General features: G+C 38.1%; 6 protein-coding genes and 1 non-coding gene across 8 annotated transcripts; 6 read left to right on the top strand and 1 right to left on the bottom strand.

The window, feature by feature from the left end:
- Window positions 1-2611: 2611 nt before the first annotated feature.
- LOC111811838 (uncharacterized) lies at window positions 2612-3315 on the top strand. The gene is made up of 2 exons (XM_023698880.2): window positions 2612-2896; window positions 3064-3315. The coding sequence occupies exons 1-2, from the start codon at window positions 2643-2645 to the stop codon at window positions 3119-3121; spliced, it is 312 nt and encodes a 103-aa protein (XP_023554648.2). The 5' UTR covers window positions 2612-2642; the 3' UTR covers window positions 3122-3315.
- Window positions 3316-3927: 612 nt separating this feature from the next.
- LOC111811629 (histone-lysine N-methyltransferase ATXR3) lies at window positions 3928-16520 on the top strand. Of its 2 annotated transcripts, XM_023698566.2 has the most exons (20): window positions 3929-4224; window positions 4438-6809; window positions 6916-6972; window positions 7795-8919; window positions 9251-9621; window positions 9705-10259; window positions 10341-10441; window positions 11114-12167; window positions 12284-12355; window positions 12755-12865; window positions 12976-13076; window positions 13738-13837; window positions 13945-14040; window positions 14257-14424; window positions 14500-14625; window positions 14883-14936; window positions 15218-15465; window positions 15546-15654; window positions 15742-16044; window positions 16121-16520. In XM_023698566.2, exons 2-20 carry the CDS (start codon window positions 4550-4552, stop codon window positions 16295-16297), a joined length of 7188 nt encoding a protein of 2395 aa, XP_023554334.2. In that variant the 5' UTR covers window positions 3929-4224; window positions 4438-4549; the 3' UTR covers window positions 16298-16520. The 2 variants fall into 2 exon arrangements, 1 of the variants encoding a protein (XP_023554334.2); XR_015411909.1 differs by lacking the exons at window positions 13945-14040; window positions 14257-14424; window positions 14500-14625; ... (3 more) ...; window positions 15742-16044; window positions 16121-16520 and adding an exon at window positions 12569-12657 and having other exon boundaries at window positions 3928-4224; window positions 13738-13776.
- Window positions 16521-17575: 1055 nt separating this feature from the next.
- On the top strand, window positions 17576-19266 carry LOC111811757 (transcription factor bHLH117). The gene has a single exon (XM_023698783.2). It carries the CDS (start codon window positions 17843-17845, stop codon window positions 18800-18802), a length of 960 nt encoding a protein of 319 aa, XP_023554551.1. The 5' UTR covers window positions 17576-17842; the 3' UTR covers window positions 18803-19266.
- A 522-nt stretch (window positions 19267-19788) lies between these two features.
- On the bottom strand, window positions 19789-21316 carry LOC111811720 (STOREKEEPER protein-like). The gene has a single exon (XM_023698735.2). It carries the CDS (start codon window positions 21263-21265, stop codon window positions 20057-20059), a length of 1209 nt encoding a protein of 402 aa, XP_023554503.2. The 5' UTR covers window positions 21266-21316; the 3' UTR covers window positions 19789-20056.
- A 194-nt stretch (window positions 21317-21510) lies between these two features.
- Window positions 21511-21583, top strand: TRNAA-AGC (transfer RNA alanine (anticodon AGC)). Its single transcript has one exon. It is a non-coding gene; the product is annotated as a tRNA-Ala (tRNA).
- Window positions 21584-21658: 75 nt separating this feature from the next.
- LOC111811656 (putative pentatricopeptide repeat-containing protein At3g11460, mitochondrial) lies at window positions 21659-24072 on the top strand. Its single transcript, XM_023698636.2, has one exon. The coding sequence runs from the start codon at window positions 21787-21789 to the stop codon at window positions 23947-23949; it is 2163 nt and encodes a 720-aa protein (XP_023554404.2). The 5' UTR covers window positions 21659-21786; the 3' UTR covers window positions 23950-24072.
- A 703-nt stretch (window positions 24073-24775) lies between these two features.
- LOC111776447 (proline-rich family protein) lies at window positions 24776-25937 on the top strand. The gene has a single exon (XM_023655881.2). It carries the CDS (start codon window positions 25069-25071, stop codon window positions 25660-25662), a length of 594 nt encoding a protein of 197 aa, XP_023511649.2. The 5' UTR covers window positions 24776-25068; the 3' UTR covers window positions 25663-25937.
- Window positions 25938-26577: the final 640 nt, after the last annotated feature.

The following is a 26577-nucleotide window of genomic DNA, read 5'->3' as shown; positions in this document are numbered from 1 at the left end:
ATGCTCGTCTTGCAACACTCACCCATATTGTGGCACACATATGTGTCACATGGTAGCTCGCTTGGGTCACAAAACTTTGTTGTGTCTTTGAAAAACTTATTTCAAAAGAAGTTGTTCGAGATGCTCGTCTTGCAACACTCATCCATATTGTGACACACGTATGCGTCACATGATAGCTCGCTTAGGTCACAAGACCTAAAGTTGTGGAAAGCCGACATCATGTCTCTCTTAAAATACGTGATTTTTTTTGTTTAACAGGAGTAGACATGATTTTATTACATAAAGATTGAATAATCCATAAATGTTAATGAAGCGGGAATGATATAGATTATTTAAGGGAGAATCATTCATGGAGATGCAGCTGCCAGTATCTAGACAAGAGGAGCCTATGAAGTTGCGTTGTTGTTTGAGATTAGCTTTGGGTCATTCCTACAACCCGACCTTTGTTGAACTAAAAAGACAATCCTTTGATATGAATTTTAAGCCACTCGAGTGCAAGTTCACTATGGATGTGTTTGAAATAGGATAATAATACGGCCAACATATTCAATAAAAGGGTAAAGAGTAGGTTAAGAAGCTGTCTTAGCCGGCCACTGTTTTGTCTAATTTTTGCTTAAGGAATGTGTTTAGACAACGAAATATGCAATATTTTAATTAACGTTTTGCCTTTTTATTTGGTTTATACACTTTTTATTTATTTATTTGTGTATTATTGATAGCTACTTTTCATGCCCATCTTTCCACATACGTAGATGAATTTGGTTGCCTTTTGGATTCTTTAATTTCTTTTATGTCCCATGTGAAGACACAAGACACGACAAATAAGAAGACAATTTAGCATGTTTCACTACTCACTCCTCTACTCTCACTCTCTTGGATCCTTGAGTTTATAATGAATAACATATGTCAGTGTATCTCTATATTCACAAACTAATACGGGTTCGTTTAACATAATTTGTTTTCACTTACATGTTTCCTAGGAAAAATCGCTAGCAGACATTGTCCTCTTCGAGTTGTCCCTAACGATTTTTAAAACGCGTCTGTTAGGGGGAGATTTCCATACATTTATAAAAAAAATGTTTCGTTCTTCTCTCCAATCGATGTGAGATCTCAAAATTCACCCTGCTCGAAAGCCTAAGCCGCCCAGTGCCTAATTCTAGTACTATTTGTAATAGCCCAAGCCCGTCGTTAGCAGATATTGTTCTCTTTGGATTTTTCCTTTTGGACTTTTCTTCAAGGTTTTTAAAACGTATCTAGTAGATAGAGATTTTCACATTCAACTGACATGAGATCTTACAACATAGGATTTGAATATGTTTGTCATTTAATGGCTGAATTTAACCTAAGAATTGAGAGCATGGAGCTAATAATTAACATTGTAAAGTTCACACACCACATATTATTATATGGCCTATCTTTTAATTATTCTAATTACAATGATATATTTAGCCCTTTTGTCTCTACTTAATATAAGGAGGACAAGGACAGGTTTGTACCATATTTCACAACGTTAAAATACCTATATTCTGTTTAATATTTGGATTTTTTCAAACTATTTAAGGAAGAATATATACCAATTTATGAACATTTTATATATGCATAAATCCATATAAGAATATTGATTATAGAAAAAAAAAAAAAACTATTAAATGCTATTTTTTTAAAAAATGAAAAAGAATCCTGAGTAAGGCATTGTTTCTTTGTACCTATCATGAAAATCTAATGGAATCGTTTTTTTTTTTTTGTCTCCTCCTACTTAATAATAATAATAATAATAATAATAATAACACCATTTACATTTTTTTTACTAAAAATGAATTATTATTTAAAACTCGAGTTTTGAATATTAAAAAATAAAATAAAAACTTAATAATTTATATATATATATATATACGCGAAGAAGCTGGATAGCTACAAATTTAATAATTATAAAACGAATTACTTTAAAATCAAATTCGGTATCAGAAATTTTAAATATGGTAACTGCCATTATATATCTACACACCGTAAATAAAATATATAATTAAAAATTTTAAAATTTATAGATGAAATTGGAAAAATAATTACAATATTACCATATGGGGAATTAAACAGTGGGTCTACGTCAAAGTATTGGGCCTGGGCCCAAAACGTTCGTTGTGGGCGGTGAAGTAGGAAGCCCAATGTAGGGCCCACCATGACCTAGTCCAGAAAGAAGAAACTTGTATTGGAGACAACGAAGAACGTTGCGTATGCAATATTGGTAGCGCCCACAACTTTAAACCTATAATTACCCGAAAGGAGTTTAGCAATTCTATGGGCTTCTCTAAAACTTTGTAGTTTAATAGACTGTTTTATGAAAACGCAATGGATCACCTCATCCACTCCCCAAAAGGGAACCAATGCTGTCCGAAACGCCTAAATTTATATTATAATTAAAATTCTAAATTTGGTATATAATCAAATTATGAACGTAAGTTATTTTTTAACTAGTAATTATTTTGAGTATTTTTTTAACTAATCATAAAAAAAAAAAAAAAAACCTCAATTTAAAAATAAAAAATTAAAATTCGCCTTTTTTTTATCTATAAATAGGAAACGTAGGTAGCCGCTTTCTTGTGCAAATCTGTAAGTTTCCTGTTTTCCCTTTGTTTTATGCGATTATGCCTCTCTTTTCAAAGTTGGGATCTCGTTTGCGCCGAGCAGTGGACGCGCGACGCGTCTACCAGGAGCAGAGTTTGGAGAGAGTGACGAGTTCGAAGTCGGAATCTGCTTCTCATTGGCGGCCGGCGCTGCCGCCTATATTGGAGGATAGTAAAGGGGCTCGGTTGCCGGTGAAGAAATCCGGCGAAAAGAAGAAAACGTCCAGCCGGCAAGTCCGATCTGTGGCCAAATCGTACGGAAGAGATGGTTACTGGTAATGAAACAAATTAAAAACAGTGGCCAAAGTGATTTAATTATCCTTAATTTTGTGAAATTTGCGGTTTTGGAAGTGTTTCTGAAAATCAATTTTTAGGTTTTTTTAAAATCATTTAAATTATTGTAAAAACAATGAAAATTAAGAATGTTGTTTGAACTCATCAGGAGGAGCTCAACAATGGTGGCGATGCCGTTCTTTGCGCCGATGCCGTTCATGTTTTGAAGGCCAAATTTGGTAATACACAGTTCGCCGGCGGAGGATCGAAGCCGTCGCCGAAATTAATATAAATATAAATATCAATTTTGTACTTTTTTTTTTTTTTTTTTTTTAATATGTAATTGGTGTATATATATATGGAATAGCGTATGTTTGGTGGCCCAATTTCGTCTTGAATACAAAATACCAATTACCCAACATTTGAAAATTTGGGTCATACGGCCGAAATAAGGAAACGAATACAAGCCCACAGTGTTGGGCCCAATTTCATAGCCCAATTCGAAATCACAACGACTCGTTTGGGCCCAATTTTATAGCCCAACTCGAAATCACGACGACTTCGTGAATCCCTCCTTTTTCAACCCCGAAAACTTGAGCGCCAAAACCATCACACATTTACCAAAATACCCCTACGCCTCTCTCTCCTTTTACCGTCCCACCCGGAAAAGGCCGGCGTATTGACGAAAGTAAATATCTTGTGTACAGCTTTACCCGTACCGGGGTATTTAAGTAACTTCACATGACTAAGATGAAAATGACGAAAATTAGATAATTACTTTAACATTAATAACTGAATAGATTATGATATGTTTTCAATAGAAAAATAATAACATACAAAATTGTGAGAATATTCAGATTTATAGTTTTCATAAAAAATAAATTAGACGTGAAAACCCGAATCAACCCATCTTCGACTTCAAGAAACCTATCGAATCAACCCACCTTCGCAGTAAAAAAAACCTATGTCCATTTTCGTAATTTCAGTCATTTACTTGCACGACCCCGATAAATTCACCAAAGGGCAACGATCGGAAACGTTGAAGCGAAAAAAAAAAAAGGAACAAGAAAGCTTCCTCTTTCAGACCAACATAGAACGCAACCAAAGAGCGACTCAAAGATATTGCGATTAAAGGCAAGAAAGATTGGAAAGAATTTCACGAGGTTTAAAAGAAGGAAAATTTTCAGAGAGATTGAATTCAGAACTTGTAATTAATTGAGTTCTCTCGATCGTACATCGCTTACTCAGTCTCTCGCGCGCTCTACGGTCTGTCGCAGCTACAATTTTTCATTCCGGATCTATTCAGTCTTCGTTCAATTTTGTTTTTCTGGTATAATTTTGGTTCTGTTGCTTTTCTTTGGGCTTCTTTTTTTACATTTATGGAATTCAATTGATAGGTTTTGGTATTGAGAGCGTGCTTGCTCTTCGGGGGGATGATTACTTGTTTCGCGAATTTCGCGACTTCTTCGTTTTATTTGGTTTTTTAAACCCTACATTGCTTGGGCTTGACTCTGGTGTTGGTTTTTCTCTTTTGGAAAAGCAGGGTCTTGAATTGGACGATTCAGGGATTCGAAGATATCGCAGTATGAGCATCGAGAGCCCCGGCGAAGGGGAGAGCTAGGGTTTTGAGTTTAAGTGACATAGGTGGGATTTCCATGGGCGATGGAGGCGTCGCATGCATACCTTTGCAACAACAACAGCAGCATATTATGGAGACCTTTCCAATTCCTTCAGAGAAAATGCTTTGTGCAGGTAAGAATAATGGGTTCAATTCAAAGTCTTCAGCCAAATTCAGTGAGGCAGAACGGAAGCAGACGATGAAGGTGAAGAAAGAAGAGGTCGTAGCGAAGGATGTTGAATTGGGAAGAACAGAATCAGGATCGGATAAACCTGGGAAGAGCAGCAGAGATGTTGGGCATGCTGAAAATGGCGTTGATAGTGCAGAGAAAGATGAAGTTGAAGAGGGTGAATTGGGAACCTTGAAGTGGTCGAGAGTTGAAGTAGAGAACGGGGAATTCGTGCCTGAGAAGTCAAAAAGAGGTGGAATTGAAAACAATGAAAAATGGCGGAAAGCGGAGAATGAAAAAGAAGAGCATGTACGGGGAAAGTGGCGGAGAGGGGATATAGAGAAAGGGGAGATAGTTCCAGACAGGAGTAGAAAGGGTGAGGATAGATCACGGAGATTGGCAAAGGATGAAATTGAGAGAGGAGAGTTCATTCCAGATAGATGGGAAAAGGGTGATATTGTGAAGGATGACTTTCGTTATTCAAGAACACGCAGATACGAGTCTGAGAAGGACAGAGGGTGGAGAAGTGTGCATGAGTCAACGCCACCTCTTGTTAAGTACTCAACTGATGATGTTAGAAGGAAAGAGCTCAATAGAAGTGGGAATCAGCACGGTAAAGGTACGCCCAGATGGGAGAGTGGCCAAGACAGAGGTTCGAGGTATAGTTCAAAACTTTTGAACGACGAAGTTTCTCATAGGAACGACTACAATGATGGTAAGAACTTTGGGAAAGATTATTCTTCTAGCAACCGTTTGAAGCGCTATAGTGATTATGGGGATTATGCTGGTTCAAAAAGCAGGAAACTTTCAGAGGATAGCAGCAGAACCGCTCACTCTGACCATTATTCGACCCGTCCAATGGAAAGGTCTGGTAAAAATTCTTCTTCTTCTTCTCGAGTATCTTCATCTGATAAGTTCTCTACAAGGCATTATGAATCTTCTTCTACTTCTTCTCGGGAAGCTTACAACAGACATGGGTATAGTCCTGGTCATTCTGACAGGTCACCTCTCGAAAAAGCTCGATATCATGATCACAATGATCGCAGCCCTGCTCCTCGGGATAGATCACCATATGGTCGTGATAGATCACCGTATGGTCGTGATAGATCACCATATGGTCGTGATAGATCACCGTATGGTCGTGATAGATCACCGTATGGTCGTGATAAATCACCGTATGGTCGTGATAAATCACCGCATGATCGGAGTCGGCACTATGACCATCGTCATCGTAGTCCTCATGCCGAGCGGTCCCCACAAGATCGAGCTCGATGTCATGGCCGTAGAGCTCAAACACCAAACTATTTGGATAGATCACCTCTTGACCGGAGTAGGACCAATAACCACAGAGAAACAAACCGAAGAAGCAATGGAATCGAAAAGCATAGTTCTCACAATGAAATCAGAACTAGGGAAGATAAAACTACACCAAGGGACCCTGATGGGAAAGAATCAATTGTGATAGCGAAAGAATCCTGTGACGAGATCAAAGAGCAGAATACCAATGGGTCTATTGAGACTGTTGGTGACTGCAGGTTTTATGAAGGGGAGAAGTCTAAGAGTCCTAACCAAACTTGTCTAGAGCTGTCTCATGTGGATGGAGTTCCTGAAGAACTGCCTTCTATGGAGGAGGATATGGATATTTGTGATACACCGCCACATGCTCCCCTGGTGACTGATACATCAACAGGAAAATGGTTTTATCTTGATTATTATGGTGTGGAGCGTGGACCTACTAGACTGTATGATTTGAAGACACTTGTTGAAGAAGGTTCTTTAATGTCGGATCACTTTATCAAGCATTTGGATAGTGATAGATGGGTGACTGTTGAGAATGCTGTTTCTCCTTTGGCCACAATTAATTTTCCATCCGTTGTACCAGACTCTGTAACTCAGTTGGTGAGCCCTCCTGAAGCTCCAGGCAATGTATTGGCAGATACCATAGATTCTGGAAAATTGAACATTCAAAGTGATCATTCTCAAATTACAAGTGGTGGACCAACTTTATGTTCTCATGAAGGTGCGGATACTTCTGAGCCGTTAAGAGATCTTCACATTGATGAAAGGATCAGCATTTTATTAGAGGATATTACTGTTGTTCCTGGCAGAGAACTTGAAACAATTGCAGGTATTTGTTCTTATCCTTTTCACTCTCTCAAAAATTTCTGGCAAATCCCTCCTTGCCTCATTCATGGAGATTTCTTGACTTTCCCCGTTTATTTGTTTTGTTGCAGAAGTTTTGCAGATGACTTTGGATGGTGAACAATGGGAAAGATTGGCCATCTCCGAAGGTATAGGTTAATTCTTCTATAATTTTTCATTTTATTTTTAGGATATTAAATTTGAGAAATAGAAAGAAAAAGAATTGTGTGGAGAACAAAAGACATAATCCAAAATCCTAACCCAGAAGCCAAAAGCTAGAAGCCAAATGGCAAGCGTGAACGCAATATACTTTCCAATTGTCATTAATAAAAAGAAGCGTGTATTTATAAAGCACCAAAAAAAGGCTTGCATTAATTAAGAAAAAGGAGAGTAATTATGGCGTCTTGGAGAAAGAACTCTCTCTGGCTTCTCAAATCAAATGTCCTAGCATGTAAACAACGTTGAGGAAGATAACTTCCAGTCTTTGACCTTTGCCTACAAAACAGCATCTTAGCATCAATTGTGTAATCCTCGCCGAATTTTGTACTACCTGATCTTAAAAATATAAGACAAGGACCACTAAATTTGCATTAGCAAATGACAATTGATAAATGGGTTCTTTAGGGTTCTCTACTGCATTGTCAAATATCACACATTTCTGGGATCACAGAGGGCTTTTAGTTTTTTTTCTCTCCACTTCTTGGAGTAAAAGTAATTTATCATTTTGATACTCGAACTCAGTTGTTTTTTCTTTTAAGTTTTTTACTAAATCACACAAGCAAATTGACAATTGACAAATGTGTTCTTAGGGTTTTTTACTGCATTTTTGCACATCTACATTTATGGGGTAACAAGAGTTTTTTCTGTAGTTTTTAATTTTTTTTCTTTTTTAAATAAAGTAATTTGTCATTTTGATACTTCGGACTCAGTTCTGGGTGAAATAGTCCAATGTTTAATCTTTGTCTTCACAGGTTTCTCAGATCATGTTGGTGAACAGCTCGATGAAATTGCTGATGATATTTTGGAATTTACAGACTTTGCAACATCAGTGGATTCTGGCTCCAAAACATATGTATCATCTGATAAGGATTTTGGCATTGATGATGGTGATTTGACTTCTGGACCATGGTCTTGCAAGGGTGGTGACTGGAGGAGAAATGATGAATCTTCCCAAGAAAGAAATGCTAGAAAGAAGCTTGTTCTGAATGACGGTTTTCCACTATGTCAGATGTCCAAATCAGGTTATGAGGATCCTAGATGGCATCAGAAAGATGAATTGTATTATCCTTCCCAAAGTAGACGACTTGATCTGCCTCCTTGGGCATTTACCTGTCTTGATGATAGGCCAACATTAACAGTAAGGGGGACGAAGGGAACTATGCTACCCGTTATCAGGATAAATGCTTGTGTGGTAAAGGATCACGGTTCATTTGTCTCTGAGCCTCGTATGAAGGTCAGGGGTAAGGGGCATTCAAGGTCTAGGCTATGGTCTTCCAATAGTGATGGGAAGCGATCAGCCGATGGAGATTTTCATTTGAAGATTGCTAGAGATGTAAGCTTAGAGAGGTCTTTGAAGACTACTGGTTTGGTTAGCATCCCTAAAGATCGTCTTTGCTCATATGATGACTTGCAATTGCATTTAGGTGTTTGGTATTACCTTGATGGTGCTGGACATGAATGTGGGCCTTCATCATTTTCAGAGCTACAGTTATTAGTAGATCAGGGTGTCATTCAAAAGAACAGTAGTGTTTTCAGGAAATTTGATAGGGTATGGGTTCCAGTAACCTCCTTTGCAGAATGTTCTGAATTGACTAAAAATACTCAGAGGGAGAAAACTCCATTATTAGGTGAAACAACAAAAAATTCAGTTTCAGTATCTGGGACCAATTCCTTTGGTGGACTCGTAAAAGATTCAAATGCATTTCATGAACTACATCCTCAGTTTATTGGATATACTCGAGGAAAGTTACATGAATTAGTTATGAAGTTTTACAAGAGCCGGGAGTTTGCTGCAGCAATAAATGATGTCTTAGATCCTTGGATCAATGCAAAACAACCAAAGAAGGAGATGGAGAAGACCATGTACTGGAAATCAGGTATTGGTGAAGTCATTTTTGAGTTTGAAGGCATTCTGTCTTTTCATTTTCAGAATGCTGTAGGCCTTTCTACCTCCTCCTTTTTGAGCATTTGCTTGATGAATGGGGTAGGGTTGTCAAGAATTGATTAAGCTGCACTTATTTGTTATTATTTTTTTCCTAAAATTTTTATGATTGATCTATCCTTATTGCTTGAACTCTAGGCATCTTTTTGTACCAAGTACAGTAATTGGCTTTTATTCCTTATGAGTATTTTCCTCAATTATTTCTCATGAGTTCTGGTCATTTTTCTGATTTCACATTGGGGGCTGCTGGATTTTGTGAACTACAGATGGCAGTGCACGTGCTGCTAAAAGAGCCAGATTTCTGGTTGACGAAAGTGAAGATGATTATGAAGTGGATGAAGATTTCCTGCATCAACATCAAAATGATGAAATTGCATTTGAGGATTTGTGTGGTGATGCTACTTTCCATGGAGAAGGGAGTACAAGTTTGGAGGTTGAATCTTGGGGTTTCCTTGATGGTCATATTCTGGCACGGATATTTCATTTTCTGCAGTCTGACCTAAAATCCTTGTCTTTCGCTTCTGTAACTTGTAAGCACTGGAGAGCTGCTGTTAGGTTTTACAAGGATATCTCTAGGCAGGTTGATTTATCAACTTTGGGTTCAAACTGTACAAATTCCACATTCATGAACATCATGGTAAGTGTTAATACAAAGGCTTATGTCATATGGGGTTATCTATTTAATCTCAGTTTAACCTTATTATATGTCTGTGATTGCAGAGTACTTACAATAAAGAAAAGGTCAATTCTATAATTCTAGTTGGCTGCACCAACATTTCCCCAGTTGTACTTGAAGAGGTTGTTGGCATGTTTCCTCAGTTAGCCTACATAAATGTTCGAGGCTGCAGTCAGTTCGATGATTTGTCCTCTAAGTACCCGAATATAAATAGGGTGAAAAGAAGTCTAAATGGCATAAGAAACAATGAAGAAACACACTCTAAAATGAGGAGCCTCAGGCATATAACTGAAAAGTCCTCTTCTCTTTCTAAAATTAAGGGCGTCAGTTCTAACATGGATGATTTTGGTGAGCTGAAGGAGTATTTTGAGAGCGTGGATAAGAGAGAGTCAGCAAATCAGTTATTCCGCAGAAGCTTATACAAGCGTTCAAAAGTATTTGATGCTAGAAAGTCCTCATCAATTGTTTCTAGAGATGCCCGCATGAGACAATGGTCCATTAAGAAATCAGAAGTTGGATATAAGAGGATGGTTGAGTTTCTTGCTTCCAGTCTGAAGGAGATCATGAAGGACAATACGTTTGAGTTCTTTGTACCCAAGGTACTTCACACCCATTTTAGTATACCAGGGCTGCTTTTTGTTCTGAAATTTATCACTGTTTCTGATCTGTGTTCTTTGCAGGTTGCTGAAATTCAGGATAGAATTAGAAATGGTTATTACATTAAGCGGGGGCTTGGTTCTGTCAAGGAAGACATCCGTCGAATGTGTAGGGATGCAATAAAGTATGTTTTATTTGGATACCGTTTATCTTTCCTGCTTTTGCGACAGGTTTACATGGCATTGGACTAATTTGAGTCTCTTGAGTAATTATTGCAAATCCCTCTAGAAAGGATAACATGGATTATGAGGAAAGAAAATGTGTTTTGTACAACCCTTATCCGATGAAAGGGTCAACTGAAGGCATTTTGGTGTATCTTCATGAAAAAAGATTTATTTAAACTTGGAAAATGACAGGATGTAATTGTTATTGTTGTTGTTGTTATTATTATTTTTTTAAAAAAATTACAACAATTAATTGTGTACTGAGGGTTGGAAGGATACTGTTTCTGAATAGTATCTATTAAAATGATTTCTATTTCTAAAAGCATATATCTTTTCTTGAATCTCATTTCTAAACAAGCAGTAAAATTTTTGTTTTGTTTTTAGCTTTGTGAATGTTATTAAATGATTTTTATTTTGGTTTTTGTCTGTGGATGGAATTTTGTGAATCCAATAAATATTATGTTTTGTGAATTATTTCTATATGCTTGCGGTTCCTTTTTTCTTGTAATTTTTTTTTTTTTTTTTTTTTTTTCATTTCAATATAATCCCTTTCTTCTTTCAGTTTCTGGAGCTTTTAGTCGTTCAGATTATGCATTTTCTGCGATAAAATTTATACCTTTATGTTCTTGCAGAGCAAAGAGCCGGGGTGATGGAGATGCGAATCACATTATTACGCAGTTCATTCAACTTGCCACCCGTTTGGAGAAGAAATCAAAGGTACATCTGGAGAAGGATGAAGTGAGCTCTTGGGAAGATGACTCTTCTTCAAGACTTGGTTCTTCTTCTGCTTCAAAATTCAAAAGGCGGCTTGGTAAAATGGCTACTGAAAGGAAATACACAAATAGGAGCAATGGTTCCATCTTTGGAAATGGTGCCTTAGATCATGGAGAGTATGCATCCGATCGAGAAATCAGGAGGCGCTTATCTCGATTGAATAAGAAAGCAATTGGATCTGAGAGTGAAACATCTGATGAGTTTGATAGGTCTTCTGGAGATGGCAAGAGTGATAGTGAGAACAGTGTCTCAGATACAGAAAGCGATTTGGAGTTTTCATCAGGTCGACTTGGGGAATCAAGAGGGGATAAATGCTTTATTATTGATGAGGCATTTGATTCTACTATGGATGACCGTGAATGGGGTGCTCGCATGACGAAAGTAAGCCTTGTTCCTCCTGTCACAAGGAAGTACGAGTTGATTGACGAATATGTTGTCATAGCAGACGAGGAGGAAGTTCGACGCAAGATGAGGGTATCTTTACCAGATGACTATGTTGAGAAATTAAATGCTCAGAAGAATGGTGTTGAGGAGTTAGATATGGAACTTCCTGAAGTGAAGGACTACAAGCCTCGAAAGAAAATTGGGGATGAGGTCTTAGAGCAGGAAGTTTATGGAATTGACCCTTATACACACAATCTTTTGCTTGACTCAGTGCCTGAAGAATTGGATTGGCCTCTAATGGATAAACATTTGTTTATTGAAGATGTGCTGCTTCGCACTTTGAATAAGCAGGCCATACATTTCACTGGGTCAGGAAACACTCCCATGATGCATCCTTTACAGCCCGTTATTGAAGAAATTGAGAAGGTTGCTGCAGAAGAATGTGATATCCGAACAATGAGGCTGTGTCAAGGTATCTTGAAGGCCATACATAGTCGACCTGAAGACAAATATGTTGCTTATAGGAAGGTATACCTTCCTATCGATTTACCCTTTTAAAACTTTTATCCATCTTTCATGACTTAGTTTGCAATTTTTCTGATGCCACTTTTTGTTCTTTGTTTGTTTACTAATTGTGTAATTAGGGGCTAGGTGTTGTATGCAACAAACAAGAAGGTTTTGGAGAAGACGATTTCATTGTTGAATTTTTGGGAGAGGTATGGCTGCAGTTCTTCTTAGCATTTTGGATCGAGATTATTTTGATAATAAACATAATGTAAATCAATACGGTTGCTAAATGCATATTGTTTGTGATTTTATTGTGTTAAGGTAGTAATAAAGAGATTCTATTTCTTCACTTTTCGTTAATTGATTTGAGGGAATCATACTAAAACTGTATATATGTTTTAATATAATTATTTTATGTATAGACTGGGTCGGATTTAATTAAGTTGCCAGATAGTAATCCTATGTCCTTGATATCTTCATTTTTGGCACGTCTTTATTATCTGCTTTTGAGGTTAGTTTTCTCAATTTGTGTTCTTGCTTGGTTTTTTGAAATGAAATTCTCATATATGTGATAGCAGTTACATGTTTATCATTCTTCTCTTGTTTAGGTTTATCCTGTTTGGAAATGGTTCGAGAAACAGGATGGAATTAGGTCGTTACAAAAAAATGACAAGGACCCAGCTCCCGAATTTTATAACATCTATTTAGAAAGACCAAAGGTGCCTACTTAACTCTGTTGTATTTATATTTATATGCATGTTTCACTATATATAGTTTATAATTCTTTGTTCCACATACTTCTGAGTACTCAATCTCCTCTCTCGGGCAGGGTGATGGGGATGGTTATGATTTAGTGGTAGTTGATGCCATGCACAAAGCAAACTATGCTAGCCGCATTTGCCATTCATGCCGACCTAATTGTGAAGCAAAGTAAGTTCTTTTAAAAGCCTAGGTTTTTCATCTCTCTTGTTCGCTGTTCATGGTTTATATGGTTATTCTATGGAGCATTATGTTTGCACGTTTCAGCATTTTGTATATTCTTTTTTGGGGAAGGGAAACAATTTCATTGATGAATGAAAAAGGGTGTTTACATTTATACCAGTACATAGCATGAAAAAGAGTGAATCCCTTGTATTCATTTTGCACCCAAATATACCAAAGGAAAACCCAGTTGCGAATTCTTTAAGTAATAATTGTTGACAAAAATATGCATGTTTAATTATTTTTTATGTAGTACTATGGAATTTGAGGTACCTATTATCTTCCCTAGTATATTGTAGGTCGAATCTCCATTCTAACTTAAAAAAGAAATATTATGTTAGAATGAATTTAACGTGTCTCATGATTCACCTTTATACTTGATATTAAAGGAAAATGAAAAAAAAAAAAAAAGGAAAAAAAAGATGTGGGGAGATTATTGCTTTGATTTCAAATCATGTTTTTTGAATAATAAGTTTGATGAACCTTGCCCCATAATCATCTGCATTTGCTTTTGCTTCTTCTCTTAGTTGTGTATTGCTTTGTGATATGGCCATAATATCTCCCTCTTTTTTACTAATCATAGATCATTCAACATATTGTTTTAAAACAGAGTTACTGCTGTTGATGGTCATTACCAGATTGGAATTTATAGCTTACGCAAAATACAGTATGGTGAGGAAATCACATTTGATTATAATTCTGTTACGGAGGTATGTCTTTTTGCAGTTCTTTTCTGATAGTGCTCACTGGGGCTCTTTTTTTTTTTTTTTTTTTTTTTTCTTTTCTTTTTCTATAATATTACTTTTTACTCCATCAGAGTAAGGAAGAATACGAAGCATCAGTCTGTTTATGTGGAAGCCATGTCTGCCGAGGTAGCTACTTGAATTTGACCGGTGATGGAGCCTTTCTTAAGGTAATATTTGGAGTGAACTCTTTTAGGAAAAGGCATGGTGTGCCACCTTGGTTTTAGTTTTTGTTTGTTTTCATCTGCTAAAAGATCTTTTGTTTTCATGTTCCCACAATTTATGGATATATTGGTTATTGTGGTTGTTTAGTCTACTTGTTCCCTGCCTTGATCTTTTGTGTGGCCTTAGTACTAGTTAAACAAGATGAGTTATCTATCCACCAGGTACTGGAGGAATGGCATGGCGTTCTAGATTGTCATCAACTGATGCTAGAAGCCTGTGAATTAAATTCAGTGTCAGAAGACGATTATCTTGACTTGGGTAGGGCTGGATTAGGCAGTTGTTTACTCGGTGGTTTACCTGATTGGTTGGTGGCTTATTCAGCTCGTGTGGTAAGTGCCTTGGTGCTTATGGCACATATGTGTATCTGATATTTATATTTTCTCAACCCTTGGAGTTTGTTCCAGGTGAGGTTCATTAATTTTGAAAGAACAAAGCTTCCCGAGGAGATTCTGACTCACAATTTGGAAGAGAAAAGGAAATACTTCTCAGATATCTGTCTTGATGTTGAGAAGAGTGACGCCGAAGTTCAGGTAATAAGAATATGGCATGCATATGGTTTAATATCCGAGTTAGAGGGAATAAGTTCAAGCCAGGGTGATCGCTGCCCAAGATTTAATATCTTACGAGTTACTTAGTCAATCAAATATATTAGGGTCAGATAGTTATTCCTGGAGTATAGTCGAGGTGTGCAGAAGTTGACTTGTATATATTTTCTCATGCATATGCTTTTAGTTTAAATGCATCAATTTTATTTTTTAAAAAATAATTTCTTTTGTGGTCTTGACAGGCTGAAGGTGTTTACAACCAAAGGCTACAAAATTTGGCCATTACTCTCGACAAGGTGAATACCTTCACTTCCCTGTTCTCTTCTAGTTTTGGTCTGTTTATCAGGTGAATGTTATTGGGTTGGTTTCATCATTGTTATTTCCTATTCCACATTTTCGTGTTGGTCTGGAATGATATATACTATAACGGGGAGCATTGTTCTAAGTTTGGTTCGCATGTTTGTCAGTGGTGATATTTGGTTCTAGAATAGAGTAATCTTTTCCTTTCCTTTCATTTTAAGATGTGGAAACTTTTTATTTACTCATCTTCAAATCACATTTTAAATTCTGTCTGAAGGTGAGATATGTAATGAGATGCATTTTTGGCGACCCAAAGAATGCTCCACCTCCATTAAAAAGGCTTAGTCCTGAAGAAGCCGTAACTTATCTATGGAAAGGAGAGGGATCACTTGTTGAGGAGCTGCTTCAGAGCATGGCTCCTCATGTTGAAGAAGACTTGATAAGTGATCTCAAAGCCAATATTCGTGCCCATGATCCATTAGGCTCTGGTGACATTCAAAAGGAACTTCAACAATCTCTATTGTGGTGAGTAGATTTGTACTCCTCTGCTTCAAAATCCAATGTACTCGGATGTTTAGTTGATTCATTTCATTTCTTCTGTGTAGGTTGAGAGACGAAGTTCGTAACATTCCTTGTACATACAAGTCCCGGAATGATGCTGCTGCAGATTTGATTCATATTTATGCTTTTACTAAGAATTTTTTTAGAATACAGGTACCAACTTATATAATTTCACAACTTCCAAATTCTCTTACGCCCGTTTGAGCACGATATTAAGGCAATGTTTACTTTTGTTTGCAGGAATACAAAGCTGTAACTTCCCCACCAGTTTACATTAGTTCACTTGACCTGGGTCCCAAGTATGTGGATAAGTTAGGGACAGGTTTTCAAGAGTACCGCAAGACATATGGTCAGAATTATTGCTTAGGGCAACTAATTTTTTGGCACAACCAGCAAAATACCGACCCAGATTGTAGCCTGGCTAAGGCCAGCATGGGTTGCATATCTTTGCCAGAGATGGGATCCTTCTACGCCAGAGTTCAGAAGCCTTCACGGCAGCGTGTATATGGCCCAAAGACTGTTAAATTTATGCTGTCAAGGATGGTGAGAGTCTATTTTGGTTCTGTAATCAATGCCATTGGCTTTGTTGTCTTAATTCATTATTTTGATTTTCCCTCAGGAGAAGCAGCCGCAGAGACCATGGCCAAAGGATCGGATATGGTCATTCAAGAACTGTCCCAAAGTGATTGGCAGCCCAATGCTGGACGCGGTGTTGAACAACTCACCCCTAGAGAAGGATTTGGTACATTGGCTAAAGCACAGAACGCCCATATTTCAGGCCATGTGGGATAGGTAAACAACTTTTGTAGGGCTAGCAGGTAGGAACATTAGCCAAACCTCCTCCTCCTCTGTATATTGTTTTGGAATGATTTCTCCATTTTTAGTTCATCATTCCAGAGCATCATTACTAGTGTAGCTTCTTCCATTCCCATTCTTGTGTACAGTTTTTTTTCTTATTCCTCACATTTTGTTATATTGTAGTTCATATTTGATCAGTAAATCACTATTATTCCCTCCAATTGGAGCAATGGAAGTAGAAGAAATGGTTAGAAAAAGACGCAATGTGGAGTTACATATACGTATACATATACATATATACGTATATGTATGTATACTTGTGCACGCACATATATACTAAGATGAGTATTGGTCCCCTACCGATGATATTTTGTGTGTGCTTCATTAAAAATGAAGATGAATTTTGAAGAAAATGCTTTTAAGAGTAAAAATATCTTTAAAATATCTATAAAAATTCCTAAATTTTTTAATGGGCAAAAATGTCTTTTTATTCTTTCACTCTATAAATGTTTTATTAGCCTGGTTGAGTCCGCATTTGGCTTCATGTTTAAGAAGAGTTTAAACAAAATGTTGATTTCATAATATTTAATTGAGCTTAAAAAAATAATTTTCTGAAATTAAATTTGAATATTTAATTAAACATTTTTTTATATAAAAAAAAGTCAAAAGTATTATACGTCTTTGCTGTACCAACCATTACGTGGCACGTGCCCAACCTTTCCGCTTCAAGCATATCCGTCTCTCAGAGTTGCATGCGAAAGTACACTGTCACCCTTCCACGAGCCAAAATCCATACCCTTCCTACGAGGCTAAAACCGTCATTTTACCAAAATTTCCGGACTTATCAGCATTTATGCTCATCCACCGCAACCATAATGTACTTGAAAAGATTCCCACGTGCTAAGCACACGCCCTATCGCCATCAAAATTTAATCATAAAATGAAGACTTCGGTTTTAAGAATGATTTGATCATCAAATTTTAATTTCAAATTTTGTTTTCTTACTTCTCTTTTTGTTATCTATTTTCTATCAATGATATAAAAATGAAGTCAATTTTTGTAATATCAAAAAAAAAAAAAAAAAAAAAAAAAATATATATATATATATATATATATATATTAAAAATTCAAGTATTTATTAAGAACCACGAAAATTGGAAGGAAATAAGTATGAATTTCAAACCCATAGAGTTAAGAACGAAATTAAGAATAAATTAAATTAACTTATAAATATCTAGAAAAAAAAAAAAAAAAAATTGGTTGCTGTCCCAGTGGATTATTTGAAACGGCGGAAGATAAAGACAAATGGTCGACAAAAAAGCGTACCGGAAGAAGCTGTACAGTCCCCCCCCGCCACCTACACCTGTCGGTTACATCCTCCTTGTACGGACCCAATCCGCATCATCATTCCCTCTGTTTCCTTTTGTCTTCTTCTTCCTCACCATTACAAATAACCCATTACGCCATTACGTTAATTTGCAGACTCTAGATATACACAACAATTACAAATATAATCCCTTGTTCTCTGGTTTTTGCTTTGCTCATGGAGACTTCTGCTGGCGACGATGCTTCCTCCACTGTTTGGGATGATGCTTGCTTCGACGCCATGTTTTCTGGCGTCAGTCTCCAGTCGTTTCTTGCGGGTGGTAGCCAGAGCCACACATTGTTGCCGTCTCTGTTCGGAGGATGCTATGTTGCCGATTCTCTTACTTTTCCTGACGGTATGACGTCGTTGTATCCTCAGGTAAGCTCTAACTTCGTCGCTGAAAGTACCGCCTCTTCCGATGGTCCCTTCTTCAAGTTGCCTAAATCCGAGCCGATGAGTGTGTATGAACAAACGGAGACTCAAGAATCCTCGTTCCTTTTTCATGATTCGACGTCGTTTCCTCACTTGCCCGATCTCCGTTCCTTGGAGCAATGTTCGTCGTCGTTTAACAAGCGTGCTCGAGTCGATTCTGTGATGAATCCGTTGCAGATGGTGGAGCCGATGGTGCGAACATGTGAGGGTTTCCAGAACTTTTTTGTGCCGTACGAGTACAAACTCTCGCCGGATTTAACCACTTCTGCTGCTGTGTCTCCCGCTGTTCAAATCCCTCGCAGTGCTTTGGCTCGACAGCGTCGTCAGAAATTGAGCGACAAGACGCGTTGCTTGCAGAAACTACTGCCATGGGACAAAAAAATGGACATCGCTACAATGCTTGAAGAAGCGTGCAAGTACGTCAAGTTCCTTCAGGCACAACTCCTCGCGCTTCAATCCATGCCCCGTGAATCGGCCATTTCTAGTTATTCAAATAATCATTACATCACCGGTATGTTTGGTGGATTGGAGAGGCTGAATCGAAACCAACTATTGCAAGTTTTAGTTAACTCGCCGGTGGCTCAGACCATGCTTTGTTCTCAGAGTTGTTGCGTTTTCTCGGCAGAACAGTTGGGGCTTATCCAGAAGATCGCGGAGAAAAGAGTTCTGCTGCAGCAAATGTCGACATTCCGTCCCAAGCCCTAGTTTCCGATCGAGTTCCGCCGTTCGTGATTCAGACCGACGGAACGGCGAGGCTGCGCGTCCGGTACTACAATATTTCTTTATGTGTTTGCGTTTTAGGTCATTAGAAAGCATGATAGAAATTAGACTATCCATTCCCCATTTTTGGTATTTTGGGAACAATTTTTGTAGTCACAATTTGGAATGTTGGAATGTTGCGAAAATGCTTTTAGGTGAAAGTACAAAAGAACAGCTACCTTAGTGTTATGACTCCTAGTGATCATGAAAATGAGGTACAAAATTTTCAGTAATGAATGCAGATAATTTTCAGAGCACTCCATTTTCTGCCTACCATTTATTGCTTTACCATTCTGAGTGAGTTCGTGAAAACACCCAGAAAACAAACTGTCCTTGTGGTCAGAATTTTGTCGCAACTGAACACTCAGACTGAGTATTTTTTGTTGCCCAAGTAATAATATAACACGTAGAGGTCAAATTATGAAAGTATATCTTGATCAGCATTTTGTTTTCAAACTTTCTTCTTTGCCCTTTATCTATTGGAACTCGTTTCAATCCTTGGTTCAATTGATACTTCAATAATGCATGTTTACGTTGAAGAACTATAGAAACTACAGATAGATTATCATCTACATATTTGTTATACTGATCTTGAAGCTCCATCATAGACTGAATAGCCATGATGATCAGAACAATTCATTTGAGTTCTGATCTTTTGAGAACCCCACTAGTAATTTCTTAAATCAACCATCACCAAGTCCATGAAGAGGCAATAATTGTACCAAAGTTCTAACTAAAAGAAAACCCAACCCCAAAAGCAAGAAATCCTGAAAACAACATAGAATTTACATGTTAATGTATCCTAACACACACATTGATGCCATCTGATAGTTCAAAGTTCATAAGCAAAGACTTGAAATCTTCTTACAGAGATGATACACCATTTGTAAAGTATATATCAAATCATAAAATTCTGGACAATTGAAAGAATATATCTCAAATATTATGAACATTCTCTTGAATTTTCCATCTTAGAAACAAAGGGAAATGTGTAGAAACACTAAAAAGGAATATCACCTATTATATATTATAACTCAGAAAAATACAGAAGCAACTATTTCTCTGCCATGTTGTGGACAAGCACCACTCCAGAATGCTCATAGTTCAAAGAATTTCAGACCCAAAAAAGAAAAAAGAAAAAAGAAAAAAGAAAGAAAAAAAAAACTTCCCGAAGAGAGTCTATTAGTTACCTTGATTGGCTTAGGAAGCTCTCTTTGCCTTCCCCATTGAATCCAATATTAGTTTACATTGTTCCCTAACTAATTCAACCTTCTTCACATACAATTCCAGTTCGTTTTCTCCCAACATCCTCCATTTGTCATCCAATTCCTTCGCTTTTTCATTCCCAATTGATGGCATTCTTTCCCTAACAAGCCGCATTAGCCCTTCTGAACAGAATTTACCATTCTCCACCATGAAAGAAGCCTTCAGCCATGGATATTCAGATAGAAACTCCTCTGCCAAAATCTTACTCTCAACATTATTATTGTTCACAGTCTCTTTCTTTGCTGCTTCCACATCCACTCTCGGCGAGCTTATAGACACTGAATTGCTAGCTTTCACACTATGCTTCCTCGGCTTATTCTTTGCTTCATTGCCCCATATTTTCTTCGACAGCACAAACGAATTGTGCTCATGTTGTTTCAAAAATACAGGGTCGTCCCCATTCCTGCCCTTCTCCGAGTTGTTCTTGTACTTCTTCTTCAGCCTCCTCACTTTATCGATCAATTGATTCTTCGAAACATTAACGCTTAGATTTTTCTTTATGAACTCTAGAAATTGGCTCATATCGGTATAAGGATCAGACCCCTTTGCCGATTGAAAATCAATCATCCCCTGTAGTATCGAAATCTCATCATCCTCACTCCACAGCCTGTTAATGCCGGACCCACACACCTTTTTCCCTTCTTCAATATCTTCGCCATTCATTACCCTCTTCATCTTCTTCTTATTCGACTCATTCCCTTGAAAGTTATTCTCAATCGGGCGCTTTAAGCATGAACTAAAAGGTGGCTTCACAGTAGCACAATCTATGCTCGACTTGTGTGAATCCTTGTTAGGTTTAGAAGACCCACAGGCCAATTTCCGAAGAATCGGTTTAATGGTGAAAGCAGAAGCACTTGGGGAGGATTGGGTTTTCTCAGAATCGGAATCTGAGACGAACCCAGAATCCTTTTCGAGAGAATTTTCACGTCTAGGGATGACAGGAGAGGGGATTGCTTGTTCTTGTTCTTCTTGTTGTTCTTCCTCTTCATCTTCGCGGGTGTGTTCATCGATTTCGTCCTCGGAGTTCTGCATTAGATTATCAATTTCCCGATCCTCTTCATGAGTCTCATAATCGGATTCTTCTTCGGAATCTGAAAAGGCATGCGCGGACGGAAGATCTTCGACGAGCCGCTTTGGTGCCATCGGAATAGAAGGGAAGAAAAAGGTTGGTTTGGTTTGTAAGGGAGAGGGCGTCAGAAATTTAATTTATAGTATTGGAGTAGGGTTTTTGACACATTGGGGTTTCTGACGTGGCATTGATTCGGCAAACTCCGAAAGGGAAAAGGATACGCCATACGTGGAAGGTAAGTATATAACTTTAATATTTTATTCAAAAAATAAATACAAACATGGAACCTAATTATTTAATTTTCATATTTTATTCAAATGGGGATGTAGCTCAGATGGTAGAGCGCTCGCTTAGCATGCGAGAGGTACGGGGATCGATACCCCGCATCTCCACTCTTTTTTCTTTTATATTTTTTCATATTTTCTATTCCCAGTTTTTATTTATTAATTTTTTTACACTCATCGCAGGCTTATAACTTGATGAGGGTAAGATTTTCATCCTCAATATTTATATGAAGATGATCTTTAGTTGTGACTAGAATTATAGTGTTCAACCAGGTTTTGTGAATGGTAACCTATAATTCTAGTTTCTTCCCATGATTGCCATTGCTACAGCTACTCTTAAACCATTCATACTGCATAACGCAAACATTTGCAAGAAATCTCTACATACAAATACTATAACCAATCCCAAGTCCGCTCTGAGATTCCCACTTACTTCTCTACAATGTGGAGCCATTTTGCAATCACTCACCAACACCAAATCAACTGCACAAGGCCGGAAACTCCATGCCTGTATGCTCACATGTGGAAATCTTCAAAACAATACCTATCTCAGCTCCAAACTTGCTGCATTTTATGCGGCTTGTGGTCGCATGATAGAAGCCCAAGTGATATTCGATGGGGTTGCTTTGAAAAATTCCTTCCTGTGGAATTTTATGATTAGAGGTTATGCTTCTGGTGGTATTATTGCTTACAAGGCCCTTGCTATGTATCGTAAAATGCTAAGATTAGGAATTGTTGACAATTTTACTTTCCCTTTTGTTCTAAAAGCGTGTGGTGATCTGGGTCTTAGTGAAATGGGAAAGGAAATTCATACTCATGTGGAGGTTTATGGGTGGGATTCAGATATTTATGTGAACAATTCTCTTCTAGCAATGTACCTGAAGTTTGGAAATTTGGATGTTGCAAGGAAGGTGTTTGATAAAATGCCCGACAGGGATACAACTTCTTGGAATACTCTGATTTCGGGTTACGTGAGGAACAACAATGCAATGGAAGCTTTAATGATTTTTTATCTAATGGGAAAGGCTGGGTTGAAAGCAGATGGGACTACTTTGCTTGCACTCCTCTCTGCTTGTGTTGATTTGGCTGCCATTAAGCAGGGGAAGGAGATCCATTGTTATGCTATACGCAATAATTATGTTTCTTCGAATGAGTTCCTGATGAACTCGCTGATTGATATGTACTCAAATTGCAGCTCTATTGCTGATGCTAGGCAATTATTCGAGGAGTTGAAAATTAAAGATACTGTATCATGGAATTCTATAATTTCATGCTATCAACGAAGTGGAGATGCTTTTGAAAGTTTAAGACTTTTCTGTCAAATGCTAATCGAAGAAACAGCAGCTCCGGATGAGATAACTCTCGTGGCTGTCCTAGGTGCTTGTGAAAAGATTACAGCCCTGCAATTTGGGAAGTCAGTCCATTCATATCTGACTAAGATAGGGATTTTCTTAAATTCCTTTTTAGGAACTGCCCTTATAGACATGTATGCTAAGTGTGGAGAATTATCTTGCTCTTACCACGTCTTTTGTGAGATGACTCAGAAGAATATGGTTGCTTGGAGTGCTATGATTGCAGCTTATGGAATTCATGGGAGGGGAAAAGAGGCTATATCCGTTTTCAATGAAATGACAGCAAATGGCATTAGTCCAGATGAGGGTGTTCTAACTTCTGTTCTATCAGCATGTAGCCATTCAGGCTTGGTTGATGAGGGCAAAAGGATTTTCAATGAAATGACCATTAAGTATGATATCAGACCGGGACCTGCTCATTACTTATGTTTTGTAGATCTTCTTGGCAGAGCAGGGCTACTGAATGAAGCATACGAACTGGTAAAGCGTATGGAAGTCGAACCATCCGCTGATATATGGGCTGCACTCCTTTCTGCTTGTAGGCTTCATCGAAACGTCGTGTTGGCAGAGATTTCAGCTCAAAATATTTTCAGAACGAATCCAACAAGGGTTAGTAGCTACATCTGTCTTTCCAATATTTATGCTGCTATGAAACAATGGACTGCTGTGGAAAAAGTGAGAACTACAATGAGGAATTATGGATTGAAAAAACCAGCGGGGTACAGCTTAATTGAGCTTGATAGCCAGGTTCATATGTTCTTTGTTGGAGACAAGTCACACCAACAAACAAAAGATATCAATGCTAAACTGAAGGACATAAGTTGGCGACTCAAGGAGAAAGGGCACAAGCCCGATACTAGTTCAATTTTATATGATGTCAGTGAAGAACAAAAGGAGAAGATGCTTTGGGATCATAGTGAGCGATTGGCAATTGCTTTTGCTCTTCTAAATACCCCTCCAGGGACCAAAATTAGGATTACTAAGAATCTTCGAGTATGTGCAGATTGCCACACGGTAACGAAATTAATATCGAAACTCATGGATCGAGAAATCGTCATGCGTGATAACCACAGGTTTCACCATTTTATCAATGGCATTTGTTCTTGTGGGGATTTTTGGTAATTACTCTGTAACTTTGTTTCATGTCAAATTTATTCAATAACAACAGGTATGGCATTTCTTATATGCTAACTGTTCAGCAATCGTTTATAGTTAGCAATTAAATATGTAGATGATTATATTTAGTATCATGTGGGTGGAGATATAGGTTTCACGAGTATCAGTTTCTTTATACCATGAGAATTGTTAGGAATCACGACTCTTCACAATAGTATGATATTGTCCACTTTAAACTTAAACTCTCGTGTATGTGTTTTGGGCTTCTCCGAGAGACCTCATACCAATAGAGTTGATCTCGTTCTTAATCTGTTTTATACTTACCTGCTGAACTAGTTCCTCAGGTCCACTTTTGGCTAATAATTCCTTGATTGATAAAAGATGAGGAAGACGATGTGTAAGTTTATGCTTGATTGGTTGTCCTGTTGCTGAGACAGGTTTTTACGGATAGTGGCAGCTTGGAAGAATTTATGTTTATTTACAAACAGTCAAAATCTATGATGCAGAGTTCAGCTAACTGAGAGCCACATTTATGAGGTTAACCCCTATCTCAAAGAGGAATGACTTGGCAGACATGCTTGGTTGGCTCGATTCTTGATGTCTTTTCAACAGGTAACAGGTATGTAATAACAAAACAAAATCTCTTTTCATTTTTTAACCGAATTTTCCATATATCATTAGTGCCCCACTTCCACCTCTTGGGTCTGCCTGCTTAACTTTTATTGCTCACCGACCGCCATTGCTCACCAATCCTCTGAGATTGAAATTTAGCTTTTGGGTCTGCCTGCTTAACTTTTATTAATTACATTAAAACTATCCATCTCTTAGATCCATGTACGGACTGTAAAAAAGTAAAAATCTTACCTGTCATTCACTTGCCAAAGGTTAAAAGTGAAAAGGAACGGTGACGGTTTCATTGGTCTTCACGTGGGTCCGATGCCCTTTCAAGCTACAACTCTGTGAGTAGCCCAGTCCACTCCACTCCCTTACTCCCTATCTCTCTCATTTTGCTCATCTTCTTCACCCGCCATGAGAAAAAGACGAAAAAGAATCAAACCCCAAATCTTTTTCTTGTGAAGCTGTGTGTTTCTCGGAATCTGAATTTGGAACTCTGGATAATCGAAAATGTGTTATGTTGGCAAAGCTACTAAGATCTTCATCTTCATTGTTACCGTTTTGGTGGTTCTTGGTCTAGTTCTTGGCTTTGGATTTATGCGTCATGGCCTCCAAAAATCCCACAAGTGCTCCGGCAACTCCTGTTTTTCCCCTCCGGTTGTCTTTCCCAATCCCAATTCCGCCACTCCTGGCGGCGCCGCCCCCATCTCGGCTTCCAATCAACCGCAGAACCCACCAAACCCACCAGATTCCAATCCCAACCCACCACCTCAAAATCCGATTCCGGCTTTTCCTCCTCCATCTGACGCTACTCCGGCTTTTCCACCTCCATCTGACGCTACTCCGGCTTCTCCGCCTCCGCCTGACGTTATTCCGACTACCCCACCTCCGCCTGACGTTATTCCGACTTCCCCACCTCCGCCTGATACCATCCCGAATCCCTTACCACCGCCGCCGCCGCTGCTGCCAGCATCTCAATCTCCACCTCCCCCAGAAACCGAAGCGTCGCCACCATTAACTCCACCCAATACGACGCCAGTGAGTCCAGGTCCAATGCATGTTCAGCTACGATCGTCGATTCGTAAGACCAATAAGAAGTTCTGAGGTCGATTTATTCATTGATTAAGCTCATTACTTTCAAAAAAAAAAAAATTGTCTTGAATTCTTAGATAGGTTTGTAGAGAATGAGGATGAAATGTGAGTTGTATTAGATTCGAGCGATGGGTCGATCCAATCTTCAGGTGTTGCCTGCTTGTTCATGACGGATTTTCAGTTCCATTTTACTGAATTTTCACAGAAAAAGCAGAGGAATCAGCCGTGATTCCTTTTCTTTTTCGTTTCTTTTTAGTGTATCAGTTTCACAGTTCCTTCTTTGACCATTGTCGTCTACAGTGTCTACACTACTCCCAATGACATTATCAGTCCAAATTTCGCTAATCCTCCACAAAAAATCCACTTCTTTTCAGCTAAAAAACCTAAAATGTCGGAAATGGGTCGGGTTTTGAAGTGGATCTGTATAATTGTTGATGTTTTGTTTGTATAATTGTTCTTGAAATTTTCTTTTACACTATCTGAACTGAGCCATTTTCAGACAAATTTGGTGTCTCCGAGGAACACGAAGCTTTCTTTTTAGCTTCTTTACGCAAAGTACAGATTTTTGCAGAGTCCCATGTTCATATCTGCAGAATTTTCGCAGCAACATCCTCGCATGCCTTCAAGACAGTTTCTTTTTTTTTTTCTTTTTTTTTCTTTTTTCTTTTTAAGATAATGTCTTTAAGGGTCGGATTGAAAGCTATGGGTAGAAGCAACTGATCTTCCATCAAGCGGCTGAGGCCTTTGTGTTTAACTGCGAAACTTTGTCTTAAACCGGTGGTTGTAGGGTGGGTGGCCACAAAAAAGTTTTGAAGGCTATTGACCCTTGCATTTAGGGTAGATACCCTATAAGCTAAAGGACAAGGGTTAAATTTGGAGGGCACGTTGCGTGGTACTCTGCCAACTGTAAACATTATAATAAGGTTT

This window comes from Cucurbita pepo, chromosome 15 (assembly GCF_057944985.1).
Source record: "Cucurbita pepo subsp. pepo isolate OVF chromosome 15, ASM5794498v1, whole genome shotgun sequence".
In the NCBI taxonomy this organism is placed as follows: domain Eukaryota; kingdom Viridiplantae; phylum Streptophyta; class Magnoliopsida; order Cucurbitales; family Cucurbitaceae; genus Cucurbita; species Cucurbita pepo.
This window is presented reverse-complemented; position numbering and strand designations above follow the sequence as displayed.